This window comes from Heloderma suspectum, chromosome 1, assembly GCF_057233095.1.
Source record: "Heloderma suspectum isolate Gila_16-S chromosome 1, 16-S_ref, whole genome shotgun sequence".
NCBI lineage: Eukaryota > Metazoa > Chordata > Lepidosauria > Squamata > Helodermatidae > Heloderma > Heloderma suspectum.
In genome coordinates this window covers 383,472,342-383,492,268 of record NC_139458.1, presented here as the reverse complement: position 1 = coordinate 383,492,268, position 19,927 = coordinate 383,472,342, and the positions used below count along the sequence as shown (strand labels likewise).

General features: G+C 43.9%; 1 protein-coding gene across 1 annotated transcript in view; it reads right to left on the bottom strand.

The window, feature by feature from the left end:
• Positions 1-19,927, bottom strand: part of DNAH8 (dynein axonemal heavy chain 8) — a 197,386-nt gene that overhangs the window by 112,774 nt on the left and 64,685 nt on the right. Inside the window, exons 32-39 of the mRNA XM_084832480.1 lie at positions 16,960-17,060; positions 13,549-13,686; positions 12,872-13,112; positions 9,041-9,240; positions 7,550-7,703; positions 7,267-7,430; positions 4,197-4,299; positions 2,189-2,293 (exon numbers count right to left, since the gene is read on the bottom strand). Of these exons, the coding sequence (XP_084688606.1) occupies positions 2,189-2,293; positions 4,197-4,299; positions 7,267-7,430; positions 7,550-7,703; positions 9,041-9,240; positions 12,872-13,112; positions 13,549-13,686; positions 16,960-17,060 (1,206 nt within the window). The remainder of the gene's footprint in view (positions 1-2,188; positions 2,294-4,196; positions 4,300-7,266; positions 7,431-7,549; positions 7,704-9,040; positions 9,241-12,871; positions 13,113-13,548; positions 13,687-16,959; positions 17,061-19,927) is intronic.

Genomic DNA, 19,927 nt, shown 5'->3' with positions numbered 1-19,927 from the left:
AAGAACTGGGCATGTTTAGCCTTGAGAAGAGAAGACTGAGGGGAGATATGATAGCGCTCTTCAAGTACTGGAAAGGTTGTCACAGACAGGAAGGCCAGGATCTCTTCTTCATCATCCGAGAATGCAGGACACGGAATAATGGGCTCAAGTTACAGGAAGCCAGATTCCGGCTGAACATCAGGAAAAACGTCCTGACTGTAAGAGCAATACGACAATGGAACCAATGACCTAGGGAGGTAGTGGGCTCTCCCACATTGGAGGCATTCAAGATGAGGCTGGACAGCCATCTGTGAGGGATGCTCTGATTTGGATTCCTGCATTGAGCAGGGGGTTGGACTCGATGGTCTTGTAGGCCCCTTCCAATTCTACTATTCTATGATTCGATGGTCTAGGACTTGCCCCAGGAAGGAGAAATGCAGGCAGGTAGGGATATATGGATTGTGTAAAATAAATTTGGTCCATGTTTCATGGATTGCCAGGTGCCTTTTGTTCCACAGTCCACCATTGATGGAATCTGATTTTTTTAAAGTCCCCAAATTTGAGCAAACGTGCCTTTGCACAAATGTGTACATGTGAAAATGTGTGAATTCCCATGAAGTGTGCAAAATCCCCCCAAATGTGCATTTTCACCCTTTAGCTTATGCGAAAATGCACATTTTGGCCATTCTAATTTTTTTGGTATGTTTTCAATAACAAAATTTGCACAAAATCAGGAAAGTTACAAAAACAGTCCACACGTCAGTGGAATCCATCCTTCAAGGGAGAAGATGGTCTGCTGCGGAATCTGCCAGTCAGATTCATAAAAATCTGAACATATTTGGTTCCATTGCGAATTTCTCTGACATCCCTACGGGCAGGGGGAGGAGATAATTTGTGAAGAGGAAGAAAATAAGTGTTCAGTCTGCCTGTCCCATGTAAGACTGAAAACTTATGTACAATTACTGGGAGTAAATCCCGTTGAAAACAGTGGAATTTACTTCAGCGTAAACACACACAGTGGAACATAGCAGACAAACGGAATGGAAAGGAATAGAATGATCGTGATGGTCCTCCTGCTGCTGAGGGCTCTACTCCAATTTCTCTACCATATCCAATGAGCAGGAATCTACCTCACATGTTTACTGAGGAAGGAAGAACTAAAGCATTGTTATAATTTTAAATACTTTATGCACATATTACCAAAACTTGTGTCAACACTGCCTACTGCTATATATTTTTAGATTTATAGCTCACACCATCCCAAAGCGTCACAAGTTGGCAGTAAGAATATTAAAGAACATCAGTATTAATAATCAGTTAATATACAATACAGAAAACCTAACACATATCACAACTTCACTTCGTACCATCCTATCCATGGTCATTAAAAGGTAGCTGAACTTTAAAAGAAACATTTTATACCCTACTATTTCTATATGATTCTGGGAACAGACCAATTTAATAGGTACTCAACCCCAGCAGAGGTTAAGAATCTCAGTGAATCTAAACCCTATCAGGTAGTGAATGACATTTTTTCCAGCCACCCCGATCCACAGATCACCTTTATCCTCACTAACAAAAACAAGATCAACAAGGGCCAGATATTAAGACAGGCCCATGGTTGCCATGAAATCACGAACCACTCCTACTGATGGGGTCTTGGCCTGAATACTGGGGATGCTTGTAGACCCATCTTTGTCACAAGTGTCTTCTGTGACATGGAGCTCCTTTTACCAGCTTAGGCTGGTATACCACTTATGACCCTACCTGGATAGAGACAGCCTGGCTTTAGTGATCCATACCCTAGTAACTTCCTGGTTAGATTACAGCAATGCGTTGTAAGTTGGGCTGCCCTTGAAGACAGTCTGGAAGCTTTAGTTAGTTCAAAGTACGGCAGCTAGGATAGTGACTGAAACTGGGCATTATGATCATATGACGCCAGTATCGTACCATTTCCACTGGCTCCCATCCTTTCTGGGCCCAATTCAAGATATTGATGTTAACTTTAAAAGCCCTCCAAGGCTTGGCACATCTTGAGGGGTGGGGAAAGGTATTATTTGTATTAAGGTACTCTAATCAGAGAATCTTTCTTGTATATCCTTTTGTGCAAAGCAATAGATTTTTTTAAGCTTAGTCCAATTTCTAGGGCACTGAGTGGGGAGGAGAGGCTAATTTTAAATCCAGAATTATAGTACGTGTAAAATATTACAGGGATTTTTTCTCCTTCTCTTGATATGACTGCCATTATGCGATCATAGTCCTTTGGATGAAATTCCACTTCATTTATATTGTCAGATAAACCCGGCAAATGTGGCTGAAAGAAAAATAAAATAAATGAAAACATGTAACTATCATTCTAGCCAGGCCATTCTCACAAATGAGCTCAAATCTTTAAAAGGGAACACAGTCAGAATTGAAGAATCTTAGATGAGCAGGTGATAGTGATGACTGGACTTCAACATAGCTCTATGCCCACCATGGGGATTTACCACTGGTAAACATTATATGTATTCAGCCACAGGCTATCTGAACTTAAAGGGGAGTTTCCCAGTAGAAAGGATAAGTGGGGATCATCCTGGGGGCCTGAGAGTGCAGCAGTTAATGTGCAGGTTTTCCTAGAATCCCTCCTAGATGTGGCTACAACTAAAATATCTGTTTTCCAGGATATGTTTAACCCTTTCAATTTAACTAGAACTGCTGTGCAATTTATGCATGTCTACTCAGACGCAAGTCCAACTGAGTTCAATGGAACATATTCTCAGGTAAGCCTAAGGGTGCAATCCTATGTATGTTTAAAAAAAAGCCCTACAACTCCTTGCATGCCCCAGCCAGACATTTAGGGCTGGGGCATGCTGGGAGTTGTAGGACTTTTTTCTGTCTAAGCATGCACAGAATTACACATGGAGGGAGCAATCCTATGGGCGCTAAACAGCGGCTAGATAGCGATAGGATATCTGGTTTCATAGAATCATAGAATAGTAGGGTTGGAAGGGGCCTACAAGACCATCGAGTCCAACCCCCAGCTCAATGCAGGACTCTAAGTCAAAGCATCCCCGATAGATGGCTGTCCAGCCTCATCTTGAATACCTCCAGGGTGGGAGAGCCCACTACCCCCCCCCCCAGGTAATTGGTTCCATTGTTGTATTGCTCTAACAGTCAGGAAGATTTTCCTGATGTTCAGCTGGAATCTGGCTTCCTGTAACTTGAGCCCATTATTCCGTGTCCTGCAGTCTGGGATGATCGAGAAGAAATCCTGTTGGGATCTCCAAGGTCAGTTCCCAGAGAACCGACCTCCGCCCACCTCCGCGCTGCCTCTGTCATGCTCCACACTCGCAAGAGGAGTGTGGAGCGGCTGAAAAGGGGCGTTCCCAGGGGGCGTTCTGGGGCGGGGAGGGCAGAAATGCCTGAATGACACATGCAATGTGTTGTACAGCAGCCTCCTCCCCCATTCTGCCCTCCCACGGCTAGACAGCTGCAATTGGCTGTCTAGCCGAAAATGCAGGTCAGGAGAAGCAAGGAGGGAACGATCCCCTCTGTGCTTGTCCTGCCCTGCATTGGATAGGCGGTCGCCTCCAAGTTCATAGGTGGCCACCTGTCTGAATAGGACTGCACCCTAAATCACTCTGATAACAACTAAGACAGTAATCTTAAGAGAAGGGGATAGGAGAGAAATAGTAGATCATCTGCCACTTCCAACACCTGGCCAGCTCACACCAATCAGCCTGTGGAGCTTTCAACAGGTGTAACCTGGGTCTCCAGGGTGGATGGGGCATCTCCACCTGGGGCACCTCCACTACACTAACAGTGCCATCCTTTACATGTCTACTGAGAAGTAAATTCCATTGAGTTCATCGAAGTCAATGAGACTTATTCTCAAAAGTGTGTATAGGATTGAAGCCCAAATATAAAACCCCCCAAGACAAACGTTGCAATAGTTCTCATTCCATATGTAAAACAAGTATCTTACAACTTTGGATAGATGGTTCTGAATTTTAAAAAAAAATGAGAGAGGAAAATCTGTTCCCATTTTGCAGGATCACTGAGAAGTATTCCATTTAAAAAAAATTAAAGCTGAATTCTAATAGTCGAGAAAAATAGTTTGTTGCATGGTTTTATTTTTGCTTTGTTCAGATTTGTTCTTCATTTAGTAGATGTTATTTTGCAAAAGAAATTACTCTCTCTCTCTCTCACACACACACACACACACACCTATGTACCTGAATAGTGTGTGAATCACTAGCTTGTCCAAGTATTTCCAGAAGAGCTGGGTCAGAGATAAAAAAAAATCTTGGGAACAGCAATCTCTTCTTTTCCAAATACCTTTAATAAGAAAAGATATTTGTTTAAGAAAAACATTTATTTTCCCATTTTTTAAAATCATACACATTTTATCAAACTAAGGCTGCAGTCCTGTACACACTTAAATTGGAGTTTCAACTAAACCTTTGCAGAATCAATCCAATTCATAGAATCATAGAATAGTAGGGTTGGAAGGGGCCTACAAGACCATCGAGTCCGACCCCCTGCTCACTGCAGGAATCCAAGTCAGAGCATCCCCGACAGGTGGCTGTCCAGCCTCATCTTGAAGGCCTCCAGTGTGGGAGAGCGACATTATTCAATGAAGCACACAGCAACAAATCACAGGAATGCATGCTAGGCTCCCAGTGTCAATGCAAGATGGCATCTTGTCAGCCAACAAAAGCTTATGCAATAATAACTTTATTAGAGTACAATCCTATATATGTCTACTCAGAAATAAGTCCCACTGAGTTCAATGGGGTTAATCCCAGGTAAGTGGGTAGAGGATTACAAATTTAGCCTTTATGGTGCCACAAAACCTGTTGTTGTTTTGCTGCAATAGACTAACAGTTAGTATTCTGGAAATATTCAGCCCCAGCTGAGGGCAAACTCAGCAGCCTGGGCCTTCTGCAAGCTGAAGCTGACACCCAACTCCTAGAGCCGCTGTTCTTCTGCTAGGCTCAAATAATCTCCTGGGTCCAAGTTTCTTTACTGCTCTTCTTCTTGCACCACCCCTCTGCATTGTAACTGGCTTCTGCCCTTTCCTGTCCTTAGATGAACTTTCCTTTATCTGCACAACTTACAGCCGTGCGGCTAGGGATGTCAGAGAATTCCGCCATGGATCTCAGTGAGGCCGAATGCAAATCCCCCGAAATCTGTGGCGGAACAGCCTGCCCCCCCGCGGATCCCCCCCGGGACGAGACTTACCTGGGACGGATGTTCCAGGCGGCGGCTCTGGCGGCTGGTCTTCCGACCGGCTGCCACCGCCGCTGCCATTTGCAGTCTGGCGTGTTTTGTTTGTTTGTTTGTTTACAGAGACGTGATAGGCTACGTAAAGACTTACGTAGCCTATCACATCCCGGTAAAAAACAAAACGCATACGCAAATGGCGGCGGCTACGGCCACCGCCATTTGCATTCCTTATTTTTCGCCATCTTAGTCTACGTAAATATTTATAGCATTCCCCTTTATTTTCGCTGTAATAGTCTACGTAAATATTTATGTAGACTAAGACAGAAAAAAATAAGGAACGCAAATGGCGGCGGCCATAGCTGCCATTTTTTTTTTTTTACCCAGCAGCCACCGTGGCCGGAAATCTGGCTGCGGACGGCCCTGGCCTGGCCAGCTGCTCCGCAGAGACGCCGCGGAGCACAGCCAGCCGTCAAGGATTCTGGGGGGGAGGACCGGATCGCCTCCCCCCCCCCCCATGAACAGAATCCGCAGAAAGGTAAGTGACTTTCATACATCCCTACGTGCGGCTTATAGACTCTGGTCATACTTCCAGCTCTTGCCTACTCTGAGTCCTATTTTTGGCTCAGCGAGCTTCTCCTCAGGTAACCTGGTATCACCAGGTTTCCTTTCACAGACACCCTTCTGGCTTTCCCTGGGTTCTGACCTCAACCTGCCTCTCAACCTGCAACCTTGATTTTTCCTTCATCCGCACACCTTGGCTGAACAGGGCCGCTTTCCAGTGGTGGGTAGGACCAAAGGCAAAAGAGGACAGGGCCAAAATGACAGCATATTTAACTTAAAGCTCTTACTACCAACAATTAAGCTTTTTGAAAAGGCATTTCAACCTTTTAAAATGGGGGAAAACACACAAAAGCCAGGAAACCACCAAATGATTGGCGATGGGGGCAAAGTGGTATTGGGGCCCCAGATTTGTCCCATGGGCCTGAGGGTCCCTACCCCTGTTTTAAGGGGATCCTCTCTCTCTGCAATCATAACACAGTTCCAGTGCTGGGCAATGCAGTGACGTAGCAACCAGCATTTCTCTTCATGAGCCAGGACTGTGGGGAAGTTCCTACATAGCACACCACGCCACTTGTGCAGCATCCCAAGGGCTTTGGACACTACCCTGTCCCACATCACTGGCAAAAAGGGGTAGCAGTGATGGAAGAAGGATTTATAAAGCAACTGGGCCACAACTGCTCTGTCCCACTTGCCTCACACAATATGTTACTTTAGCTTTTTCAGAGCATGGTACATACAGAGTACTTAAAGGGTGATAAATCAGTGTTAAGTGATCTTGATTCTCCACATGCATTAATATTTATGTTGGGACTCCTTCATGACACAAGTACATGTGAGAGTTACTGGTTTTAATTTTTTTCATGCTTTAAAAAAAAATTAATGTCCCAGCTACAGCCTACAGCCCTATATAAACTAAAGTCAGCCCTCAGTGAAATCCACCGTCTTCTCATTCCTAAGAAAATCAAAAGTAGGAAAAATGAAGCATGGGTGTGTGCAAGCCTAGATTTATGGGGAGATTTGCTACTATTAGAAATATATTCCTTCTTTTTTCCTTCAAATATTATCTGTACTTTGAGCTATAACTTAGTCCTGGCAATTGACTAGCTGTCTGAAGTGAAATAATTATACAAATATGCAAGACTACTATTTTATAGACAGAAATATGGCTGTATTTCTGCCTTTGCAAATTTATTTGTTTATTTATTTATTTATTTATTACTATTATTTAAAATCAAAAGAAAAAAGAAAGCTAGAGAATATAACCCAATTTACATATACAGGCCTAAATTCATAAATCTACTGTTAGATGTACATGCTACAAATTAATTCCCAAACCATCATACCTCCCCCAAATAGCCATTCCTAAAACTCTTCTCTTAAAACTAAACCAACCCCCAACTAGAAATTAAGCCAACAATTTAAAAAACAACCGATAGTGTTAATTAAAATAACAAAATATTACTTTGTCTTAAATGAAAGTATTACATTTGAAAAAAATGTATGTAAACTTTGTACCCAGTAAGTGACTTCTGGCACACTTCCAACTGCTCATGTAAATGCGGTAAAAGTTGTCCCATAGTCTCATCCCCGACACAGCAGTTAACTACGTTAGGATTTTCATGGGCTCGCTGCATTATTTTTATCCACGACTTATCAATATTTTGAAAACGTTTTGCCTCCTAAATAGAATAATTGTAGTGGATACATGAATGAATATCACAGGTCTTTTCAAAGTCTAACTGGTACTTTGCTACATTTTAAAATTAATGTTTACGTATTCCACCAATTATAGATTTACCTGAGGTAACTGCTTGGCAATATCTCCGCCTACAAAAACAGCTTCAAGGTAAACCCAGAGGTTTTGTACAATCAACCATTCTTCAATTATATCACTGGAGGTGCTCAGTTTGAACACCCAGTTCTGAATATCTTTTTTAAATGGTGCATTGTATCTAAAAATAGGAGGCAAGAAATAAGAACAAGAAGTTCTAGAACTACATTTTTCATATTACACATAAAGCTGCCCATGTCTCCGTTCTCCTCCCCCCTCTCTCCCTCTCCCCCTCTTTTGCGGCCATTCGGTTTTGGAGCTAACTATGGTTAAGCCTTACAACTGCATGGATGTTATAACTAACTCTAGTTAGTCCCAAACCACCAGGGTGAAACCTTGGTTAGAAGCAGATTTGCAAATTGTGGTTTAGATTAACTCTAGTCAGTGTTAACATTGCCACTGACATAACACTAGCCAAAATTAAGCGAAGAGGGAATGCCTCCATGAAAGGGGGGAAGAGAGAAAGAAGAGTGTGCACATTCAACGGATTCTCCCAATCAGCTAACCATGATTAGGTAACTAGGTACTATTACATCTGCATCAAGCCAGTTCCCACCGTTCTAGTCACCACTTAGGGTGGAGAGGGTGGAGCAGGAGAACACCCTGTGTGTCCTCAGAAAGCACAGCCCCAATGCCATGGCTGGTCAGGCACCATGAGCTTCCCCTGTCCTGCAGTTGTTATGGCTGAGAGGGAGATGTTCATCTCACCTGGCTGCTGCAGATCTCCTGTGCCAGTTGTCTTGGCTTATTTAGGGAAGAGGAAGTGCTTTCAAAGACAAACTGGAGCACTGGGGCTAGGTGCCCTGTCCTCCCACCATCTGCACTCGATTGACTGCCTCTTCCATGCTTCTTGCAGGCTGGCTAGCACTCAAGAGTGTCCTTTATCCTTTCTTCTTTCCTTGCCCACATCCCCCGGCAGTGTTTTATCTCCCACCACAGAACGAGCAGGGGAAAGTCAGACAGATGCCACACCCAGTCAGACTATGGAGGAGCTGATCACTTTGCAGCCCTGCCATCAGTGTCGGTCCAAAGATACTCATTTGCCCTAACGCAGCAAGGGCAAGTCATGCGTAGGAGCAGACTTCTGTACAAGGATGGCCTTCCTGGATGTGGTCCATTGTACAAAAGGTACCGTGCGGGGTAAAAAAGGCCACACAGCCACCATGACTGCACTTACAGTGCCCTTGCTGGATTAGGGTTGCACATGCCCCTGATGAACATATAGGCATCTCTGCCAGCTTTGAAGGTGCTGAGCATCTGCTTGGGAGGACGGAGAGACCGAACCCAGCCTCCCTCTCCTCAATTCCTAAACAAGTGATCAGCATAACCAAGGCTGACAGTGCCAGTCTGCTTAGCTGGAAGATTTTTGTGAGCACAAGGGTTTGGGGAATGAGGGACAGATTCCTTAATAGAGAACATGTATTAATGAAAGAAAATCATCAAATTCCGTAAAACTACCTGTTACTCAGTAAAGAGCCCAGAATCATCAAGCTGTCCTCCATCAGTGTAATAATTTCAGAAGATTCTGTTCCCTTGAGGAGTAGCTCTCCTCTTCCCTTGAATGCGCCAAAACTCAAAACCTGATTTGCCCAGCTTTCAACTACCTGAGCCAGCTTCGCTTCAATATCCTTCTCTTTAATAGCAGATATGCAAATGTCCTGCAAAGGAAGAACTATCCTTAAAAGATTAAAACTATTAAATTAAGCCTTTTCAAAATGTACCTAGCTGGCGGGCATGTTTCAAACACCCAAAATACATGCACACCAAAGTAGAGACAGCTGAATGTTGTTGTTTTTAAATGCAAAGATGTCATGTGCTGTTGGTGGCTGCTATTAAATGTCTGTCTCTACATACACGCATTTATTTATAGAAACATTTATATGCAGACTTTCAACCCCCAAATGGTCCCAAGGTGGTTCATAACAATAAACACAATCCATGTATCCCTTGTGCAATTTGGTATATCTTTTAGATAGTGTCGAATGCTATTAACCTTATCATTTTCATGTCAGACATTAAGGGATTTGAAACCTGGCTTATCAGCACCAATTCAGTTGAAAATGTAACATTTCTTTGAAAAATGCAGTGCATTTTTTAAAAAGTAACTATGGACATATAATACATGAGCCAACAGAAGCAAAGAAAAGATCTTGCTCGTAACTAGAGCTAAGCCAATCATTCTTAAGAGAATATTTCCAGCTCAAAATATAGGCTGGGAGCTGGGGGAGTTTCATTGAAGTCTCCCTCTTGGTTATCTTTTTTGCCCCTTTTTTCTGGCGCTTTTTGTGATCCTGGCAGCAATGGCAATTACACTCCCCACTGCTGCTGGGTATCATATTCGATCTTTTACTTATAACATCGTAGAATGAGGGCAGGAAGTATTGCCTTCACTCTCTACTGGCTTCAGACAAAAATATAGGCTAAATGAAGGCTCCTTGTCCCTTACTGTCCCCATCAGCAGCCATTCCAGCAGGCTGTACCAGAGGGAGATGAGAGGGGTACCAGAGGGAGATGAGAGGGGAAGCAGGGCCATTCCATTAGCCTTGCTGAAACACTACTTAATGTTTTCCTCTTCCCCTTTCCCTTGTGTGCAGTGTCTTTTTAGATTGTAAACCTGCAGACTTGTATTGTCTTGGGTTACAAGGTATTGTCTTGTTTTACTGATTGTATATAAGCCACTCTGGGAGACCTTTTGGCTGCGGAGCGGGATGAAAATACTTTAAATAAAAATAAAGTTGTTTCGGTGAGACTAGTTCTTCCTAAGTCCAGATTCTTGCACATGTTTTCCTTCCATATGCCTTTCAGGAACTTCTGAATCCAGACACTCCATTTCAAAGGTAGTTCCAGTGACCCACAGCAAAGAGGAAGAATTGCCTCGCTTTCATTACCCACAAGTATAAGTGACTAGTGAGCTTCATTTTCTAAGCATACCAATATAATGAGGACCAGGCTGAATTAAGCAGCCTCATCACAGACATGCAGTTTTATTACTTTCAACCTGCCATTCAGATATGTGATCAAGCCATACAGATACGTGATCAAGGCATCAAAGTTCATCATACACTTGTTCCACAAACATATACAATATCCTGAAATTGTCTAGAAAGCTTTTTCCAGTCACTGTTGCACAAACACTTCCCAAAGCTTCCTGACATGAAGAGTTTATTAACCCAACAAAGGAAATAAGCATATACATAAAAAGGTAAAGGTGTCCCCAACCAGTCATGTCCGACTCTAGGGTGCGGTGCTCATCCCCGTTTCTAAGCCGAAGAGCCAGCGCTGTCCAAAGACGCTTCCATGGTCATGTGGCCGGCATGACTGAACACCGAGGTGCATGGAACGCTGTTACCTTTCCCGCCGAGGCGGTTCCTATTTATCTACTTGCAATTTCTTGCTTTCGAACTGCTAGGTTGGCAGGAGCTGGGACTGAAGACGGGAGCTCACTCCATCACGTGGCACTCGGGTCTCGAACTGCTGTCCTGCCGACCTTCCGGTCTGCAGTTCAGCGTCTTAATGTACCTGATGTTTGGAAGCACATCTAGATGAGCCCAAAGTAACCCTTAACTGTGTAGATAGAACTTCTGGGCTGCAACAAATACTGTGAATTTTTCTCCATTAGACACAGTTGGATTTACTTCCAAGTAAACATGTATAGGATGGTACTGCAAAGTGCTCAAAGCTTGAGTGCTCGCACACAATGGATTTGACTCAGGATATCAACAACACGAGGACTCAGTAAAAATGCCTTACTTGCACTTAGAATCACAGAGCATCTCTACACCACCCTAAAATCCTGCATCCAAAACAGTGTTTTCTGCTTCCATTTTAAATGCAGGATCACAACGAATCCCTTTTTCATGTGCTTCCTTTCCCCCATCCCCTTTCCACCTCCTTCTCCCCATATCTGAGTCTTCCATATCTTTCACTGATCTTGCTCCTCTTCTTGCTGCTTTTCCTCTTTTCAGGGAGGGAACTCAAGAGGAACACAACAGGGTAACTTGATAGCTCATTATCTGCCATCTATTTAAAAACAGAACAAAGGGCATTTAGTGCAGGAGATGCCTTGGAGGATAACGGAGTCATCTAAAGAGGCTGCAAACTTCAGTGATTGAGCAAACTCAATAGAAGGATAAAAGCTCCGTGTGAAGGAGCCCATAGAATCATAGAATAGTAGGGGCCTATAAGGGAAGGGGCCTATAAGACCATCGAGTCCAACCCCCTGCTCAATGCAGGAATCCAAGTCAAAGCATCCCTGAAAGATGGCTGTCCAGCCTCATCTTGAATGCTTCCACTGTGGCATTCTGTCACTGTGACCTACCTCCCTAGGTCATTGGTTCCATTGTTGTATTGCTCTAAAAGTCAGGAAGTTTTCCTGATGTTCAGCCAGCATCTGGCTTCATGTAACTTGAGCCCATTATTCCGAGTGACCTGCACTCTGGGATGACTTAGAAGAGATCCTGGCCTTCCTCTCTGTGACAACCTTTCCAGTACTTGAAGAGCGCTATCATATCTCCCCTCAGTCTTCTCTTCTCAAGGCTAAACATGCCCAGTTCTTTCAGTCTCTCTTCATAGGGCTTTGTTTCCAGTCTGCCGATCATCTTCGCTGCCTTCCTCTGAACGCTCTCCAGTTTGTCTGCATCCTTCTTACTGGACACAGTACTCCAGATGAGGCCTTACCAGTGCTGAGTAGAGGGGAACTAGTACTTCATGTGATTTGGAAGGTAGACTTCTGTTAATGCAGCCCAAAATAGCATTTGCCTTTTTTGCAGCCACATCACACTGTGATTCAGCTTGTGATTTACAATAATTCCAAGATCCTTCTCGCTTGTAGTGTTGTTGAGCCACGTATCCCCCATCTTGTAACTGTGCATTTGGTTTCTTTTTCCTAGGTGCAGAACTTGGCATTTATCCCTATTAAATGTCATTCTGTTGTTTTCTGCCCAGTGCCCCAGCCGATCAAGATCACTTTGAATTTTGATTTTGTCTTCCAGGGTATTAGCTATCCTGCCCAATTTTGTGTAATCTGCAAATCTGATCAGCATTCCCTGCACCTCCTCCTCCAAGTCATTAATAAAAATGTTGAAGAGCACTAGGCCCAGGACTGAGCCCTGCGGTACTGTTTTTGTTTGTTTGGGTGTACACCTCTTTCCTGCACTAACACAAGTACTGTTGCTCCCATGCAAAAAAAGACTTTCATTGATCTTGACTAGGCCATGCTCACTGACTCTCAACCTGCACCTTAGCCAGACATTCTCTTTAAATATAAAATGCAACAATATGGTGGGCTACCTCTATATCATCCTTGTGCTTGAGAAGCGGTGCTTCCATGATATTCCGAAGGCAAAAGGAATCCGATTCCACATCAAATGGATGCCCAGTTGTTTCAGAAATGCGGTTCCAGTGTCTCAGTTTCATTGCTTTATTGGTCATCATTTCTAACAGTGGGCAAGACTCACTGAAATCGTCTATTCTTTTTTTCAGATCTAAAAATGCTTGCCAGTCTTTAAGCCCTTTAGGTAGTTTGCGGCACCTTTCACAGAAAAAAAAAAATGAAACACGTTTACTGTTTTAAACCAAATGTCCAAAGATCTCAACAGAAACAAAATTATAATCTCATTGTAAAATTCCTTTTGAAATTCCCTAAAGGCCTTCCTAAAAATGACATCCTTGTGCATTGCACCCTAAAGGATTGCATGCTTGGGATCAAGCAGATTTAGGTAGCAAGTTCCACAAAACTGGGCTACAGCTTAGAAGGCTCTGATACGTCTACCTGCTGATGTTGCTTCTAAATGAGAAAGTGCTGTTCCTGCCAATCTTAAGCAATGAAAAGTCTGATATTGAGAGAAGCCTCACTAAAGCCCATCATATACTTTGAGATAAAATGTATATAGCATGGTAGATGGTATGGAATAATCTAGAATGTGGGTGTTTAGCTGTTAAAAGTTTGGCTATATCTGCAAGCTCACCTGTTCTGAAACTCCAGAAGTTCAGCATTAATTTTTTCAATGTCTACATCACCCCAGAGAATTTCATAATATCCACTTATGTTGTTCATCACAGTATCATACAAGCCATACAATTTTTGAAGCAAACTTAGCTCCTTCCTGCGAGAAAAGAGTGGCATTGTTCATTACATCCATTGGCATACTTCTGTTCACTTACTATAACATGTTTATTAAAGCATGGCTGATTTATTCTGAAATGAAATATCATGGGGCAAAGAACTAAATTTCTTTATATTTTCTCTGGAAGCTATTGGAAGTCAAGGGGGGCATCTACATGAGGCTTTTACTCCAGTTCTACTCCACCCCCAAGTCAATCATGTCAGATGACACACATAGGTAGCGCAGTGTTTCTTGCCCTAAATCCATTTTTTTCGTACTCATTTTGTGATTTTTTTTTCCTGTCACAGTGGCTTCCGTGAAATTTGGCAGTCTGTGTGGCCTCAGCAGGTTGGTGGAAGTGGTGCTGATTGGTGGAAGAAAAAGTCACATGGGGAGAGCAGAGGCCTACCAGGAAGTAACTCATTGCCTTCAATTGCACTTTGCCTACAGGAGCAGAGGGGTTGGGAGAATTCCTTCGCCAGCCATTTTTCTTAAAACTCCTCAATCGCTGCCTCTCCCTTTAAATATTCAATCATTGAGCTAGGGATGGCGGAGAATTTCTCCCCGAAACTTCGGGGGGCCGAGCGCCAACGTGTTCAGCCCCCCGAACAAGTTTCGGGGAGAAATTCTCCACACACACCCCGCACCCCCCCCCCCGGGACGGGACTTACCTTTGGCGAATGTCCCTCCCGGCGGCGGGTCCGGCTGGCGGTTCGTTGGGTCTTCGTCCGGGGCGGGAGCGGCAGCCGGTCTTTTGAACGGCTGCCGCCGCCATTCCAATAAAAGAAAAAAAAAACGCCCCCGTGATAGGCTACGTGACGATTAACGTAGCCTATCACGGCTAGATTTGCAAAGTCAGCCATGATAGGCTACGTCAATCGTCACGTAGCCTATCACGGGTGACTTAAAAAAAAAAGCGCGTACGGATAATGGCGGCCCCCATAGGGAGCCGCCATTCCCGTTCCTTATTTGGTCACTGTAGTCTACGTAAATCTTTACGTAGACTACGGCGAAAATAAGGGCAACGCTATTTGCGTTACCCTTATTTTCGCCGTAGTCTACGTAAAGATTTACGTAGACTACAGCGACCAAATAAGGAATGCGAATGGCGGCTCCCTATGGGGGCTGCCATTTGCGTACGCGCTTATTTTTTTTTTTTTAAGTCACCCATGATAGGCTACGTGACGATTTACGTAGCCTATCACGGCTGACTTTGCAGATCTAGCCGTGATAGGCTATGTTAATCGTCACGTAGCCTATCACGGGGGCGGTTTTTTTTTTAACTTTTAATTTCGTGGCCGGGCGAGGCAAGGCGCCTCCTCCCCGGCCTGAATTTCGGCCGGGCGAGGCGGGAAGCCTCCCCCCCAGCCTGAATTTCAGCCGGGCGAGGCGAGAAGCCTCCCCCCCCGGCCTGAACTTCGCGGGGGGAGCAGCGAAGCGCCTCCCCCCCACCGCGAAAACCTGCGAGACCAGGTAAGTGACTTTCGTGCACCCCTACATTGAGCACTGGGTAATCATGCTTACTTGGAAGTAGGGATGGGAGAACTGAGCCTTACTTCACTGCGGCTTAGGGGCGGTGCCAAAGCTGTGTCTGTTGTTATTATCATTATTAGTACTCTGCTAGCGCTTAGCAGGGCAGCTATTGCTGCTGCCACTGCCTCTGCTTCCCCTGCCCCAAATTCTTGTTTCTTCCTCCTCCCCACACATAAGCAGGAAATTATACACACAATAGGGGAAATTGGCTAGTATTTCTGGATGAAGAAGGTTAATGTTATCTCTTAAAGGGGCGAAATACCACCATTGCGGGCCTGTGAATGAAGGAACCAGGGATGTGACTGTGAATGACTTAATCAAAGGCTAGTATTTATGAATGAAAAAGGCTAACTAAAGCCGTTTGGTGAAGGGGAGAAAAAAGTGGGAAAGGAAGCCTGCGTCCAAAAGCGCCCTGGACATGTTTACTATGAAGTAAGTTTCGCTCCCCCCCAGGAAGAAATAAGTCTCAGAGAGTCTCTGTGAACCCCCCCTTTCTGTGCATGTTTACTCAGAAGTAAGTTTTGCTCCCCAGTAAGAAGTAAATCTAGCTCCCTTGCAGTCTCAAGCAGGGGATTTATAAAGTTTGGCTGGATCTTGTCTTTCCCAGTGGATGTTTACGTGGAATTAAATGTCACAGAGGGCAGTGAGACTACTCTGGGTATCTATTATGTTTAGGATTGGGACTGGGAAGTATGAAGTGACATTTGCTTTTTTTCAAGGATGCAGGATGAGGATTAACCCCAATGCTGGATGAGAGGTGAGAGGTAAACCACAGGGGCTTAATTCAGGGCTTCCAGTAGACTTCCCTGAGCAGGGGAGCATTGGCAGGGGCGGGGAACAACTCTCTCAATCACTGAGCAGCACCCACAGGGTTGATGAAGTTTTTCATGATGAAATCGGCTTTGGCCCATGGGTGGCACAAGAAGTAAGACAAGCTGGGTTTTACACAGTGCAAACTCAGCTTTTCTTGCTTCATGTGCCACTGACGGACCAAAGCCGATTTCAGGAAAAAGTGGACAAAAGCTGAAAATGCTTCTCTATGCGTTTCCATGAAGATTGGCTCAAGCTCTATCCAACACTTTAACCAGTGCCCCACACTTCTGTACAATTTGTATATTGACTAGTAGGTTACACCTGTTTATAAAAATATAAAGAACGATCCAATTAAATAAATTGGTATTGTCTAGATTTTCAGCACGAACATGACTTTTGAAATTAAAACAATTTCACTGCTGTGTAAAGAAAAACCAGATGAATGTGTTATTTATTGGGGAGAGGGGGTACTCATGGTGGATATGAAAAACAAGGTATTCGCATTTCCACAGAAAACCTAACTTCAAAGTGTTTAAACTTGTCTCGGTCTTCCAAACAGCCCTTGCAGCCTAACTTCACTAGATGGCATTCCAGTTATGGGCTCTTTACAGCCCATTTTCAACCCTGCATCTTTTGACACCCTTTTCCCTTGTCTCTCCACCACTTCCTTTTGATTCTGCAGACTTCATGTGCAAGGTCCACCACAGAGCTGCCTCTCTGTTTTTCATCCCCCTGTGCTTCTCCTCATTCCAGCAAGTTTTTGAAGGAAGCTATTTGTGATGACTATATAATGTATCCAGTATAGTTACATAAGTAGCTAACTTACAATTCTGTACAAATGTCTTTTCCCTGCAGTTTCCTCTATCATTAAAGGCTTTCTACAATGCTTAACTTATTCTGGCAGGCAGAACAATTTTCCACAGTTACCTGATTTTATGTAAAACTTCATAGTCCGTGACAGGCAATCCAAATAGCTGCTCACCAGATGAATAAGTGACAAATTTCCTCCAGAGCTCATCAAAATTGGCCTAATAAATAAAAGTGAAGAAATTAATAGAGGGCTTAAATCATGGATGGGGAACCCTTTTCAGTCCAAGAGTTGCATTCACTCATGGCTAACCTCCAAGAGGCTGCATGCCAGTGGTGGGAGGGGCCAAAGCAAAATGTGGGTGGAGCCACCCCACTCTCTCTTTCTCATACACATGCACGTGCACCCCCCCCCATTCATTCAAACACATCAAAGACAAATCCCTGGGTTTCATTCTCACATGAGAGGTCCGAGGACTGGATCAGAATCAACATCATAATTCTGGTTGCCTTATTCTCATGATGTGCAATGTATGCTAACTAGCACATAGGCACTGTTGCCAAGAGCAAGTTTCTGTGCCATTTTGTGAGTTTGTCTCCTAAAGTCAGATTCTCTACTGTCTGGATGTGATTGGAAGCAGTTGCATAAGAGCATTTCACAATGCAAAGTTCCCACCATGACCTCTAGCAACATGAATTAAGGTGAAAATCCCTTTGGCCACCAAACTACCTTGGCACCTCTGGAAATCACAGATCACTGCACCAAGCCTTCCTCCCATTCTAATGTTGTTCAGTCATTCAGTCGTGTCCGACTCTTCGTGACCCCATGGACCATAGCACGCCAGGCTTTCCTGTCCTCCGCTCTCTCCCGGAGTGTGCTCAAGTTCATATTCATTGCATCGGTGATGCTATCTAGCCATCTAATCAAGCCTAATTCTATACCTATTGAATTGGTTATCAGAAACTTGAGAAGAAAAGAAAATTGTACAGGAAGTACTGTAATTAATCTCACAAAAGAAAAATACAATGAGTGTTCCACCACCCATCAAGGTTTAGATTTACACCTAAAAGAAGCACCAAACACCTATTCACACCCCACACATTATTGTATCCACCATTCCTGGTGGGAAAATTTGACCACGTTCTCCATCCCTTTTTTTTTTTAGTTGTTATGAACCTCTCTGGGCGGTTTACATCGGGCGATATAGAAATGAAATAAATAAATACATTTTTTCCTCTCCTTGGGATGATCTCCTTTTCCAAAACCTGAGCTCTTAGCTTTTTTTCCCCTTTCCTTTTCTATCTGTGCTCTGTTTTCGTACTAGATTGTGGAGAGGCTCAAGGAGAGCCTAAAGGCTTGGCAGTGCTCACGCTCCCTGATCCTAGTCTCTTGTTTATAGACAATTTGCTACTGGAAAAGGAAGTGCTGTAGTCAATAACTAATCAATTAGCACAGGCGTGGACAATTTCTAGCACTCCAAATGTTTTAGCCTACAACTCCCATAAGCTCTGGCCAATGGTGAGGGATGATAGGAGTTGCCAGCCAAAACATCTGGAGGGTCACAAGTTGCCCACCCTCGGTTTAGAAGGAGACAGATGATCATGCAGGAATCTTAGCTTACTGTAGACCACTAGGGCAAAGAAAGTATACACACATGCCTTTCATCTTGGGACAGGAAATATTTTAGCCTTACCCTCCTTACCTAATCCAGACATTTCCTGTGCCACCACGGGAGAGGGGCTATTTACATTTTGATTCCATTTCTCAAACCAATTCAGCTTCTATCTTGTCTATCTGGCTTGCTTTCCTCTCCTGCTTTCATATTCAGCACTAGCTTCTCTCTCCAGACTTCAATACTTCCTGCTTGCTCCTCACTCTAGCCCAACCTGTCCAGGTACCTACCTTCAGTATCTTTTTAACTCAATCACTGCCAGTTCAGTCTAAATGCTACATGTGTATTTTCTCTGTCTAAACATGTGTAGACACAAGACATGGGTAACAGCACTTCCTAGATTAATCTGGAGAGCGAGTCCATGTGAATTTTTCTTACCATAAATGTTTCCTGTAATCACTTCAGTGTTGCAAGTTATTTTATTTCAAAATATTTCTAGCTCACTTTTCTTTTAAAAAATATAACCTCCAAAGCAGCTCACAACTTAAAAGAAAACAATTAAGTGCAATAAAGCAATAATAAAAATACAGCAAAAACAGCAGGAAAAAAGCAGAAGTACATACAGCAACAAAGCACTAACCTTTCACCTCAAAAGACATGTCTTCACATACTGTCTTAACATAATGCTGGAAGGACAGGAATGAGGGGGCCTGGGAGGGAGTTCTGAAGCCCTGTCCCTATAACCTCCCTTCCACCAAACCTCTGAGAACAAGGTTGGGGGTAGGTGGGATGCAGGTCACACCTCAGCTGATAAGCCAGAAGAGTGTGGGCAGGGTCAGAATGGAGAAAGCTGACCATAGGATAGCCTGGCCCCAGGCAACTTAGGTCTTTTAATGTTGATATTTGCATAACAGAAGCTACACTGTACCAACAATACCATCATATATATGAAGCTATTGAAAAATGAGGGAATATGAACTCTCCTGACATAGAGTTGCAGCCAATGGTGCCATTCCACAAATGGAAGGAGTCCCTCCATTCATGGAAGAGTCTTAGATCTAGCATTGGCCTCTACTAGTGAAAGTGGAAGGGAGGTAATTTTCACCTCCTCTACCTGCCAGCCTCCCATGGTGTTCTCAGGGGTTCCCCAAACCTCTGGAGCAGATTGGGGGGGGGGGGACTGCAGGGGAAGGGTGTGTTACCAATGAGCTCAGCCTCACTGTCTTTTTAAGTATGACCTTGGCATCTTGACTCCAGATCACCATTTTGTCCATGGAGGCTAACCAAGCAGAGTCTTATAGAAAGTAAGGACAAGAAAGTTGCAGTTTGCAGTTCCTGATCTCTAGCACCATTAATCAGTAGGCAGGACCCTCGCCAGGTATGCAAAGCAGCATTAGACCTCCAGAAAATGCAAATGCCTTTCTTATAACCTCGTCTCAAACCTAATCAAGCCATTCAGGGCTGTCAGGGTGGAC